The 12,500-nt window shown below is 46.3% G+C and overlaps 2 protein-coding genes across 3 annotated transcripts in view; both read right to left on the minus strand.

Moving 5' to 3' along the window:
- Positions 1–1,191, minus strand: part of nfatc2ip (nuclear factor of activated T cells 2 interacting protein) — a 12,894-nt gene extending 11,703 nt beyond the window's left edge. Inside the window, exon 1 of the mRNA XM_055151195.1 lies at positions 1,160–1,191. Within this exon, the coding sequence (XP_055007170.1) occupies positions 1,160–1,171 (12 nt within the window). The 5' untranslated portion in view covers positions 1,172–1,191. The remainder of the gene's footprint in view (positions 1–1,159) is intronic.
- A 1,125-nt stretch (positions 1,192–2,316) lies between these two features.
- sgf29 (SAGA complex associated factor 29) lies at positions 2,317–12,058 on the minus strand. Of its 2 annotated transcripts, none has more exons than XM_055150969.1 (10): positions 11,736–11,941; positions 11,188–11,261; positions 10,845–10,920; positions 10,319–10,391; positions 9,487–9,551; positions 9,259–9,388; positions 6,160–6,306; positions 5,628–5,663; positions 5,145–5,307; positions 2,317–2,513 (listed from the first exon to the last, which is right to left on the minus strand). In XM_055150969.1, the coding sequence occupies exons 2-10, from the start codon at positions 11,251–11,253 to the stop codon at positions 2,397–2,399; spliced, it is 873 nt and encodes a 290-aa protein (XP_055006944.1). In that variant the 5' UTR covers positions 11,254–11,261; positions 11,736–11,941; the 3' UTR covers positions 2,317–2,396. The 2 variants fall into 2 exon arrangements, with proteins under 2 accessions (XP_055006944.1, XP_055006943.1); XM_055150968.1 differs by lacking the exon at positions 11,736–11,941 and adding an exon at positions 11,949–12,058 and having other exon boundaries at positions 2,319–2,513.
- Positions 12,059–12,500: the final 442 nt, after the last annotated feature.

Consider the following 12,500-nt stretch of genomic DNA (forward strand, 5'->3'; position numbering starts at 1 on the left):
TGTGAATGATCCACATTTACACATAGAATTAATGACCGCGGCGCAGCATTTACGGCTAAAGGCTAATAGTGGTAGTTTCTTTACTAGCTAGGAGTTATGGGTCGGTCGCAAACGAAGCGGCTCTTAGATTCGGCTCTTTGAAGCGAACGACGGAAGCCTGATCCTTATTGGGAGTCGTGTTTTCTCTTTCTCTCACTTTTTTTCTCTTCACGTCGCGTACAGACTCTTGGTATTTTGACAGCGACTAAAAACTAAACTTTCAAAAATCTGCGTGTGCATAAATATATTCAGCATAAAATAAATAAACCAGGACTAATCTTGGGGTCGAGAGAGGGAGTGAGGGAGAGACGGAGTCCCAACACTCAGTCCTGGTTCAGTTCTGGTTTAGTCCTGTTTTACACATGGTTTAGGTCTGTTTTAGTCCTGGTTTAGTCCTTTTTCAGTCCTGGTTCAGTTCTGTTTTAGACCTGCTTTAGTCCTATGACATTTCATGTAAAGAGGCAGAATAACAATAAATGTTGCTTAAATAAACCCAGTTTAAAATCCACCAGAGCCAAACCTAAGTTTTTTTTTTAAATAATTCAAGATTTACTGTGAATTTTTACATCACTAAATATATCGGCGATTATATCGGCAGCTCCAACTACCATTGTATCGGTATCACATCGGCCACAACAAAATCTGTATCGGTCGGGCTCTACTACCTACCCTCTCCTCCTCCTCTTCTGCATCTTCTAAAACTCTCCTCCTCTGTTCCTCCTCTCCTCCCTTCACCTCAACATTATTCTTCTCTTCCTCGTCTCTATTCTTTCATTTAACATCACCTGACGTTGTCCATTCCATCTGGACACACGTGACTTTATAAAACCAGAGCATTACGAGTCCACAGACGCTTTGTTACTGAACTCTTTCCTTTTCTCACACTTAAAAACCACAACTTTCATCATCTGTGTTCATCCGTTAACCCGGCGCGGATCGGGCGGCACAACAGCAGCCCCACTACACCCGCTTTATCCGCATTTTTTGAAACTTAAGTCTTAAAATCAAACGTGAGAGTGTTCGTTAGTTAAATTAGAAACACGACATGCGGGTTTAGGTTCGTATTTGTGAGTTTTAGCCGCTTTTTTTGGACTTAAATCGGCGCCTGTCAAACACTCACCGTCTCTGCCATATCCGCTCCTTTACCGCGACTTGATCTGAAGCGCCTGGACTTCCGGCGGGTTATGACGACACTTCCGCTTTCGTTAACAAAAAACATGTATTTAATTTTAATTTTATTATATATCTTATTCATGTATTCAGCAATTAATGTGTTCTATATATATATATATGAGTATATTTAATTAATTTAATTTACTTTACAACATTTATGAATCACGATCATTTGCGGTGACTTGTTCGGCCGTTACCATGGTGACAAGACGCACACAATAGAAAACGCAAACGCCAAAAAATTTTCAAGATTGTCTGAAAATTCAAGAAAAAAAATACAAAATGGATTAAAAGAGCACATTTTCATTTTGCTGTGATCAGTCCGAGCGTTCGTGGTCTTGTTCAGGAGTTTGATTTGAACAAAAAGAGTAAGACAAAATATTGACCAATGCGCTAAACTTGCTAATTTATAAATGTAATATTATTTGAGAGGGACTTGGTTAACTAACAGCACAAATCAGTTTTTTTATGTTCAAATAATGTATTAAAATAAAGAAACCTAAACACACAGTATCAATTTAATTACAGCTGTAGCGTTTATGTTCAAAATATGATTGTAAATAAATCTTAATTCTTTCTATTTTATTTTTCTCACTATTTGTACTTAAAGCTGCAGTATGTAACCTTTTGCCAAAAAAAAATAGACTTAACAGCTAAATAAAAGTATGATTTTTCACCTTGGTTGTGTTTATTGCACTGGGTAACGGCTCGCATCTCCACAAACCTGATTCGGAGGGCCTCCCCGTTTCCATGGAACTATTGTTTCATTTGCTATAATAAACCACAGTATAAAAGCAGTAAAATGTTCCAAAATATGGTTTAAGTTTCTGTTTTCATGTGATCGTGCAGGTGAAAACGAAACTGCCAAAAAGTCACGTACTGGAGCTTTAATTTAAGCTTAAATTGTCCTTGTGCGATACTTAAAACAGCTCGTCTAGTTTGTAGTTTTTAAATTTATATTCCTCAATAATCAGTCACAAATGGGTGTTTTGCCTGTTTCCAGATTAACTTTTATGGCTCCGTTCTTCATTGTGATCTGAACTTTTTGTTTTTTTGTTTTGAGTAAAAAAGAATCCACAGACGCAGCATTTGTTCACTTTTTTTTTTTTTTATAAATCAGAACTGTACATAAACATACAAAGAGTGAAAAGTGCAGTAGAGCGCCTGCACACCAGAGGGCGCCGTCACTTCTTCTTGTTCTCTTTGCACGCCACCACGTATCTCTGCGCCACGTTGAGCGGAGGAGAGTAACCGTCTGCGTACGAAGTGTCCTCAAACAGAACGGAGTAGTCGTCCTGGGGCTGAGACGAGAAAAACATCTCATTATTATCTCATTTTTGAAGTTTTACAGTTGTAAAGCAGCTGCGCACATCCTGATCCTTTTACATTTAAAGCTGCATTGTGTAACTTTTCTGGTGGAGGGTCATTTTGTCTGGAATGTTCCACAGTGTGGCATTAAACCTTGCTATTTTCATTAACGCAGCTCCACAGATACGACTCGTAACACTGCAAAACTTCGATTCTTGATACTTTAGTTTAGAGATTTAAAACATAACAGAGACGATCAACAACGAAAACGTGAACTATGGGAAAAGTTTAGAGTTTAAACGTGAGAACACACAGAGTTTAGAGTTTAAACGTGAGAACACACAGAGTTTAGAGTTTAAACGTGAGAACACACAGAGTTTAGAGTTTAAACGTGAGAATACACAGAGTTTAGAGTTTAAACGTGAGAACACACAGAGTTTAGAGTTTAAACGTGAGAACACACAGAGTTTAGAGTTTAAACGTGAGAATACACAGAGGCTCTGTTCCTTCTGGTGTAAATTGAAGCTTTTAAAAGTTTGTGCGTCTGCAGCTTTGCCAATGTTACATGTCGCTGATGTTCCTGGTGTATATACCCTGTGTGTGTGTGTATATACCCTGTGTGTGTGTGCGTGTCTGTGTGTATATACCCTGTGTGTGTGTGTGTGTGTGTGTGTATATACCCTGTGTGTGTGTGCGTGTCTGTGTGTGTATATATACCCTGTGTGTGTGTGTGTGTGTCTGTGTGTGTATATACCCTGTGTGTGTGCGTGTGTGTGTATGTACCCTGTGTGTGTGTGTATGTACCCTGTGTGTGTGCGTGTGTGTGTATATACCCTGTGTGTGTGTGTGCGTGTCTGTGTGTGTATATACCCTGTGTGTGTGTGTATGTGTGTATATACCCTGTGTGTGTGTGCGTGTCTGTGTGTGTATATACCCTGTGTGTGTGTGTATATACCCTGTGTGTATGTGTGTGTATGTGTGTGTGTATATACCCTGTGTGTGTGTGTATGTACCCTGTGTGTGTGTGTGTGTGCGTGTCTGTGTGTGTATATACCCTGTGTGTGTGTGCGTGTGTGTCTGTGTGTGTATATACCCTGTGTGTGCGCGTGTGTGTCTGTGTGTGTATATACCCTGTGTGTGTGTGTGTGTGTGTGTGTGCGTGTCTGTGTGTGCATATACCCTGTGTGTGTGCGTGTGTGTATGTACCCTGTGTGTGTGTGTGTGTGTGTGTGTATGTACCCTGTGTGTGTGTGTGTGTGTGTGTGCATATACCCTGTGTGTGTGCGTGTGTGTGTTTGTATGTACCCTGTGTGTGTGTGTGTGTGTGTATATACCCTGTGTGTGTGTGTATATACCCTGTGTGTGTGTGTGTATATACCCTGTGTGTGTACCCTGTGTGTGTGTATGTACCCTGTGTGTGTGTGTGTATGTACCCTGTGTGTGTGTGTGTGTATGTACCCTGTGTGTGTGTGTATGTGTGTGTGTATGTACCCTGTGTGTGTGTGTGTGTATATACCCTGTGTGTGTATGTGTGTGTGTATGTACCCTGTGTGTGTGTGTGTATGTACCCTGTGTGTGTGTGTGTATATACCCTGTGTGTGTGTGTGTGTGTGTGTGTATGTACCCTGTGTGTGTGCGTGTCTGTGTATATACCCTGTGTGTGTGTGTGTATGTGTGTGTGTGTGTATGTACCCTGTGTGTGTGTGTGTATATACCCTGTGTGTGTGTGTGTATGTGTGTGTGTGTGTATGTACCCTGTGTGTGTATGTACCCTGTGTGTGTGTGTGTGTATGTACCCTGTGTGTGTGTGTGTGTGTGTATGTACCCTGTGTGTGTGTGTGTGTGTGTATATACCCTGTGTGTGTGTGTGTGTGTGTATGTACCCTGTGTGTGTGTGTATGTGTGTGTGTGTGTATGTACCCTGTGTGTGTGTGTGTGTGTATGTACCCTGTGTGTGTGTGTGTACCCTGTGTGTGTGTGTGTATGTACCCTGTGTGTGTGTGTGTGTGTGTGTATGTACCTGTGTGTGTGTGTGTGTGTGTGTATGTACCCTGTATGTGTGTGTGTATGTACCCTGTGTGTGTGTGTGTGTATGTACCCTGTGTGTGTGTGTGTGTGTATGTGTGTGTGTGTATGTACCCTGTGTGTGTGTGTGTGTGTGTATGTACCCTGTGTGTGTGTGTATGTACCCTGTGTGTGTGTGTGTGTGTACCCTGTGTGTGTGTGTGTGTGTGTGTGTGTATGTACCCTGTGTGTGTGTGTGTGTGTATGTACCTGTGTGTGTGTGTGTGTGTGTGTGTGTGTATGTACCCTGTGTGTGTGTGTGTGTGTGTATGTGTGTGTGTATGTACCCTGTGTGTGTGTGTGTGTGTGTGTGTATGTACCCTGTGTGTGTGTGTGTATGTACCCTGTGTGTGTGTGTGTGTGTGTGTGTGTGGTATGTACCCTGTGTGTGTGTGTGTGTATGTACCCTGTGTGTGTGTGTGTGTGTGTGTGTGTGTATGTACCCTGTGTGTGTGTGTATGTGTGTGTGTGTGTGTGTGTGTATGTACCCTGTGTGTGTGCGTGTGTGTGTGTGTACCCTGTGTGTGTGTGTGTGTGTGTGTGTGTGTGTGTGTATGTACCCTGTGTGGGGGGGCGTGGATCAGGGCTCTGTAGAAGCAGGTGGTCTGGGGGTACAGGGCCAGGACCAGTTGTTCTTTACTGAACAGAGCCTCAGGGTCGGTCTCTGGGTTTGCCTTCCACTGAGGCAGAGGGATGATCCTGCGTCTGCTCAGAGTGTGTCTCCTGCAACACAAGACAAGTCTCAGAAAAAACTCAGAGAAAAAACTCTCAGGAAAAACTCTCAGGAAAAATTCTCAGGAAAAACTCTCAGGAAAAACTCTCAGAAAAAACTCTCAGGAAAAACTCTCAGAAAAAACTCTCAGGAAAAACTCTCAGGAAAAACTCTCAGAAAAAACTCTCAGAAAAAAACTCTCAGGAAAAACTCTCAGGAAAAACTCTCAGGAAAAACTCTCAGGAAAAACTCTCAGGAAAAACTCTCAGGAAAAACTCTCAGGAAAGTGATAAAAGTTAATCAGGTGTAATATTGCAGTGATGTAACTCACTCTTTGCCTTCTTCATCGATGTCGTCCACTTCATATCTGCACACAGGAAAATGTCATTAAAACACCAGAAAGAAATAAGGTCTAAACCAGGTCTAAACCAGAACTAAACCAGAACTAAACCAGGACTAAACCAGGTCTAAACCAGGTCTAAACCAGGTCTAAACCCAGTCTAAACCTGGTCTAAACCCGGTCTAAACCCAGTCTAAAGCCGGTCTAAACCCGGTCTAAAGCCGGTCTAAAGTCGGTCTAAACCAGGTCTAAACCAGGTCTAAACCTGGTCTAAACTAGGTCTAAACTAGGTCTAAACCAGGTCTAAACCTGGTCTAAACCAGGTCTAAACCAGTACTAAACCAGGTCTAAACCAGGTCTAAACCCAATCTAAACCTGGTCTAAACCAGGTCTAAACCAGGTCTAAACCCAATCTAAACCTGGTCTAAACCAGGTCTAAACCTGGTCTAAACCAGGTCTAAACCAGGTCTAAACCAGGTCTAAACCAGGTCTAAACCAGAACTAAACCAGGTCTAAACCGTACTTGTTGGTGGAGTGGCTGTAGCTGACGACTTCGGCGAGGATCCACTGCTCGTCTCCGTCCACGGCTTTGACTCGAGCCGCCACTTTATCGCCCTGTTTGGCCACGTAGTCCGAACTCGCCGGGATCGCCCCACACAGAGGAGGAGGACTGCAACAGAACCAGAACCAGGACTCAACCAGGACTCAACCAGGACTCAACCAGGACTGAACCACAACCAGGACTCAACCAGGACTGAACCAGGACTCAACCACAACCAGGACTCAACCAGGACTGAACCAGGACTCAACCACAACCAGGACTCAACCAGGACTGACACCAGGACCAGGACTGACCAGGACTCAACCACAACCAGGACTCAACCAGGACTCAACCAGGACTGAACAGGACTGAACCAGGACTGAACCAGGACTCAACCAGGACTGAACCAGGACTCAACCAGGACTCAACCAGGACTCAACCAGGACTCAACCAGGACTCAACCAGGACTCAACCAGGACTCAACCAGGACTCAACCAGGACTCAACCACAACCAGGACTGAACCAGGACTCAACCAGGACTCAACCACAACCAGGACTCAACCAGGACTCAACCACAACCAGGACTGAACCAGGACTCAACCAGGACTCAACCACAACCAGGACTCAACCAGGTCTCAACCAGGACTGAACCAGAACCAGGACTCAACCAGGACTCAACCAGGACTCAACCAGGACTCAACCACAACCAGGACTCAACCAGGACTCAACCACAACCAGGACTGAACCACGACTGAACCAGGACTCAACCAGGACTCAACCACGACTCAACCAGGACTGAACCAGGACTCAACCAGGACTCAACCAGGACTGAACCACAACCAGGACTCAACCAGGACTCAACCAGGACTCAACCACAACCAGGACTCAACCAGGACTCAACCAGGACTCAACCAGGACTCAACCAGGACTGAACCAGGACTCAACCAGGACTCAACCAGGACTCAACCAGGACTGAACCAGGACTGAACCAGGACTCAACCAGGACTCAACCAGGACTGAACCAGGACTAAACCAGGACTGAACCAGGACTCAACCACAACCAGGACTCAACCAGGACTCAACCAGGACTGAACCAGGACTCAACCAGGACTCAACCACAACCAGGACTCAACCAGGACTCAACCACAACCAGGACTGAACCAGGACTCAACCAGGACTCAACCACAACCAGGACTCAACCAGGTCTCAACCAGGACTGAACCAGAACCAGGACTCAACCAGGACTCAACCAGGACTCAACCAGGACTCAACCAGGACTCAACCAGGACTCAACCAGGACTCAACCACAACCAGGACTCAACCAGGACTGAACCAGGACTCAACCAGGACTCAACCAACGAACCAGGACTGAACCAGGACTCAACCAGGACTCAACCAGGACTGAACCACAACCAGGACTCAACCAGGACTCAACCACAACCAGGACTCAACCAGGACTCAACCAGGACTCAACCAGGACTCAACAAACTCAACCAGGACTGAACCAGGACTCAACCAGGACTCAACCAGGACTCAACCAGGACTGAACCAGGACTGAACCAGGACTCAACCAGGACTCAACCAGGACTGAACCAGGACTAAACCAGGACTGAACCAGGACTCAACCACAACCAGGACTGAACAAACAGGACTCAACCAGGACTGAACCAGGACTCAACCAGGACTCAACCACAACCAGGACTCAACCAGGACTCAACCAGGACTCAACCACAACCAGAACCAGACTGAACCAGGACTCAACCAGGACTCAACCACAACCAGGACTCAACCAGGACTCAACCACAACCAGGACTGAACCAGGACTCAACCAGGACTCAACCAGGACTCAACCACAACCAGGACTCAACCAGGTCTCAACCAGGACTGAACCAGGACTCAACCAGGACTCAACCAGGACTCAACCAGGACTCAACCAGGACTCAACCAGGACTCAACCAGGACAACCAGGACTCAACCACAACCAGGACTCAACCACAACCAGGACTCAACCAGGACTGAACCAGGACTGAACCAGGACTCAACCAGGACTCAACCAGGACTGAACCAGGACTCAACCAGGACTCAACCAGGACTGAACCACAACCAGGACTCAACCAGGACTCAACCAGGACTCAACCAGGACTCAACCACAACCAGGACTCAACCAGGACTGAACCAGGACTCAACCACAACCAGGACTCAACCAGGACTGAACCACAACCAGGACTCAACCAGGACTCAACCAGGACTCAACCAGGACTCAACCACAACCAGGACTCAACCAGGACTCAACCAGGACTCAACCAGGACTCAACCACAACCAGGACTGAACCAGGACTCAACCAGGACTCAACCACAACAGGACTCAACCAGGACTCAACCAGAACCAACCACTCAACCAGGACTGAACCAGGACTGAACCAGGACTGAACCAGGACTCAACCAGGACTGAACCAGGACTGAACCAGGACTCAACCAGGACTGAACCAGGACTGAACCAGGACTCAACCAGGACTGAACCAGGACTGAACCACAACCAGGACTCAACCAGGACTCAACCAGGACTGAACCAGGACTCAACCAGGACTCAACCAGGACTCAACCACAACCAGGACTCAACCAGGACTGAACCAGGACTGAACCAGGACTCAACCAGGACTGAACCAGAACCAGGACTGAACCAGGACTGAACCAGGACTCAACCAGGACTCAACCAGGACTCAACCAGGACTCAACCAGGACTGAACCAGGTCTAAACAAGGACTAAACCAGGTCTAAACCAGGTCTGAACCAGGTCTGAACCAGGTCTAAACCAGGACTAAACCAGGACTCAACCAGGTCTAAACTAGGTCTAAACCAGGACTGAACCAGGTCTAAACCAGGACTAAACCAGGTCTAAACCAGGTCTAAACCAGGACTAAACCAGGTCTAAACCAGGACTAAACCAGGTCTAAACTAACCAGGTCTAAACCAGGACTAAACCAGGGACTAAACCAGGTCTAAACCAGGTCTGAACCAGGTCTAAACCAGGACTAAACCAGGACTAAACCAGGACTAAACCAGGACTAAACCAGGACTGACCTCTCTCCGGGTTTTCCGATCCACAGTGGGAGTGTCATGGCCGACTGTTGCAGCAGCGTCATCAGGACGCCGCGACGCATCGTTTTCCTCGGAGGATCAGCGTCACTGTACACGCCCGCCATCTTCGCCGCTGAAACACAAAAGAACCAGGTCACAACCGGGTCAGAACCAGGTCAGAACCGGGTCAGAACCAGGTCTATTTATTGATTATAACTTTAGGATTGTTACCGATCCGTCTTTCCTCCATCAACGACTTAATTTCTGCGATTTTGTCCAAAGCGTGTCGGAGAATACTGAACACAAAAACACACAAATATTACTTTACTAAACTGTGTCAGGTGCCTCCCCTGTGTGTCAGGTCCCTCCCCGTGTGTGTCAGGTCCCTCCCCGTGTGTGTCAGGTCCCTCCCCTGTGTGTCAGGTGTCCCTCCCCTGTGTGTCAGGTCCCTCCCCGTGTGTCAGGTGCCTCCCTGTGTGTGTCAGGTGCCTCCCTGTGTGTGTCAGGTGCTCTCTGTGTGTGTCAGGTGCCTCCCTGTGTGTGTCAGGTCCCTCCCCGTGTGTGTCAGGTGCCCTCCCCGTGTGTGTCAGGTGCCCTCCCCGTGTGTGTCAGGTGCCCTCTGTGTGTGTCAGGTGCCCTCTGTGTGTGTCAGGTGCCCTCTGTGTGTGTCAGGTGCTCTCTGTGTGTGTCAGGTGCTCTCTGTGTGTGTCAGGTGCCCTCTGTGTGTGTCAGGTGCCCTCTGTGTGTGTCAGGTGCTCTCTGTGTGTGTCAGGTGCTCTCTGTGTGTGTCAGGTGCAGGTGCTCTCTGTGTGTGTCAGGTGCTCTCTGTGTGTGTCAGGTGCTCTCTGTGTGTGTCAGGTGCTCTCTGTGTGTGTCAGGTGCCCTCTGTGTGTGTCAGGTGCCCTCTGTGTGTGTCAGGTGCCCTCTGTGTGTGTCAGGTGCTCTCTGTGTGTGTCAGGTGCTCTCTGTGTGTGTCAGGTGCACTCTGTGTGTGTCAGGTGCTCTCTGTGTGTGTCAGGTGCTCTCTGTGTGTGTCAGGTGCTCTCTGTGTGTGTCAGGTGACCTGCACTCTGCCTCTGCGTCTGCCTTCGCTGTTGTGTAAAGCCCTCGGAGTTTGGTTCGATAATACGGCGACGCTGAAACAGAAAAAACAAAACAAAAAAAACAATTACGATTTATTATAAATTTTAAACCAGGAGCGTCACATCTGAAACTGAAATCTGAACATGTTTGTAAACTCAGGGAGGGACCTGACACACACGGGGAGGGACCTGACACACACGGAGAGGGACCTGACACACACGGGGAGGGACCTGACACACACGGGGAGGACACCTGACACACACGGGGAGGGACCTGACACACACGGGGAGGGACCTGACACACACGGGGAGGGACCTGACACACACGGGAGGGACCTGACACACACGGGGAGGACACCTGACACACACGGGGAGGGCACCTGACACACACGGAGGGCACCTGACACACAGAGAGGGCACCTGACACATACAGAGGGCACCTGACACACACGGGGAGGAGGACACCTGACACACACGGGGAGGGACCTGACACACACGGGGACGTACTTTTGTTCTCCGTCTGCATTCGCTCGTGCGTCTTCTGAATGTTCAGCAGGTTGTGTTCACTGCGAGATCTCTCCTCCTGAAACACAAATATGAACCATAATCCAGGACTAAACCAGGACTAAACCAGGACTAAACCAGGAATAAACCAGGACTAAACCAGGACTAAACCAGGAATAAACCAGGAATAAACCAGGACTTAACCAGGACTAAACCAGGACTAAACCAGGACTGAACCAGGACTAAACCAGGACTAAACCAGGACTAAACCAGGACTAAACCAGGAATAAACCAGGACTTAACCAGGACTAAACCAGGACTAAACCAGGACTAAACCAGGACTTACTTGTGTTTGTTTGATGAGCTGGTGCAGTTCTGAGAGCAGCTCCACAATCTTTGGATCCGCGGACATTTTCTTTTCTGTAAAATATAAAATAAAAAAAACATTTAAATCTCTGTTTACTCTGTGGACAGTGTCAAAACAAACTATTAAAACAACATTTGCACTTTTACGGTGTTGCTAAAGAGATTTTCAACAGTAACACAAAGAATTTGTTTGGTTTAAAAAATAAAATGTTCTGCCGTGTTCTTTAGAGTTTTTTTATTTTATTTTTTTTAAAGTATAACAAAACTCAATGTGCAATAAAAATAAATCATCACTGGATAGTCGACTAATTGAAAAAAAATATTGTTGATTAATCGAGAATCTGAAAAAAAAGGAAAAAAACAAACAAACATAAATCCAAAACTCGCTGTTCCGTTTATTTTAATTGATTTTTTAAAAACTGAATTTAACAGTAAAGTTGTGCTCAAATATTCTGAGCAAACACACCCCGTAAAAATAAAATAATAATAATAGATGATGTATGATGTTCTGTTTGGTTGAGGTTTTACAGTTTTACTCGTTTAATCCGTTTTTATTTCTTGTTTTGGTTCCGTCCTTCGCGTTAGCTCGTGTGGCTAATGCTAACAGTCTGCGCAGCGTCTCAAAGCCGCTTCTTTAAATAAAAACACGGATAATTAAATGTCGTTGGTGCATTTCGCTCGGCTGCAGATCCCACATCGGACCGCGCTGCTGCTGCGTGAAAATGACTTTATTCCTCCCACCTGCGGCGTTTGGGCTCGTTTAGAGGAAAGTTAGCTCCCCGGCTAATGCTAACGTAGCGTCCGCTTCCGCTTCAGGGAGCGGAGTTTCCGCTGCACTGCCCCTAGTGGACAAACAAAAAATACACTCTAAAAACAGAGACTAAACCAGGACTAAAACAGAGACTAAACCAGGACTAAAACAGAGACTAAACCAGGACTAAAACAGAGACTAAACCAGGACTAAACCAGAGACTAAACCAGGACTAAAACAGGACTAAACCAGGACTAAAACAGAGACTAAACCAGGACTAAACCAGAGACTAAACCAGGACTAAAACAGAGACTAAACCAGGACTAAAACAGAGACTAAACCAGGACTAAAACAGAGACTAAACCAGGACTAAACCAGGACTAAAACAGAGACTAAACCAGGACTAAAACAGAGACTAAAACAGGACTGAACCAGGACTAAAACAGAGACTAAACCAGAGACTAAAACAGGACTAAAACAGAGACTAAAACAGGACGAAACCAGGATTAAACAGAGACTAAACCAGGACTAAAACAGAGACT

The sequence above is a fragment of the Boleophthalmus pectinirostris genome, unplaced genomic scaffold (genome assembly GCF_026225935.1).
Source record: "Boleophthalmus pectinirostris isolate CB_2022bp ecotype Guang Dong unplaced genomic scaffold, ASM2622593v1 HiC_scaffold_15, whole genome shotgun sequence".
Lineage (NCBI taxonomy): Eukaryota > Metazoa > Chordata > Actinopteri > Gobiiformes > Gobiidae > Boleophthalmus > Boleophthalmus pectinirostris.

Bases quoted from the DNA above. Each gene is read 5' to 3' on its own strand.
- sgf29 (XM_055150969.1), bottom strand. From the start codon at position 11,253: ATGTCCGCGGATCCAAAGATTGTGGAGCTGCTCTCAGAACTGCACCAG. The intron at 9,552-10,318 runs GTCACCTGACAC...TTTTGTGTTCAG, and splicing joins GACGCAGAGGCAGAGTGCAG to TATTCTCCGACACGCTTTGG. The intron at 9,389-9,486 runs GTAACAATCCTA...TTTGTGTTTCAG, and splicing joins GATGGAGGAAAGACGGATCG to CGGCGAAGATGGCGGGCGTG.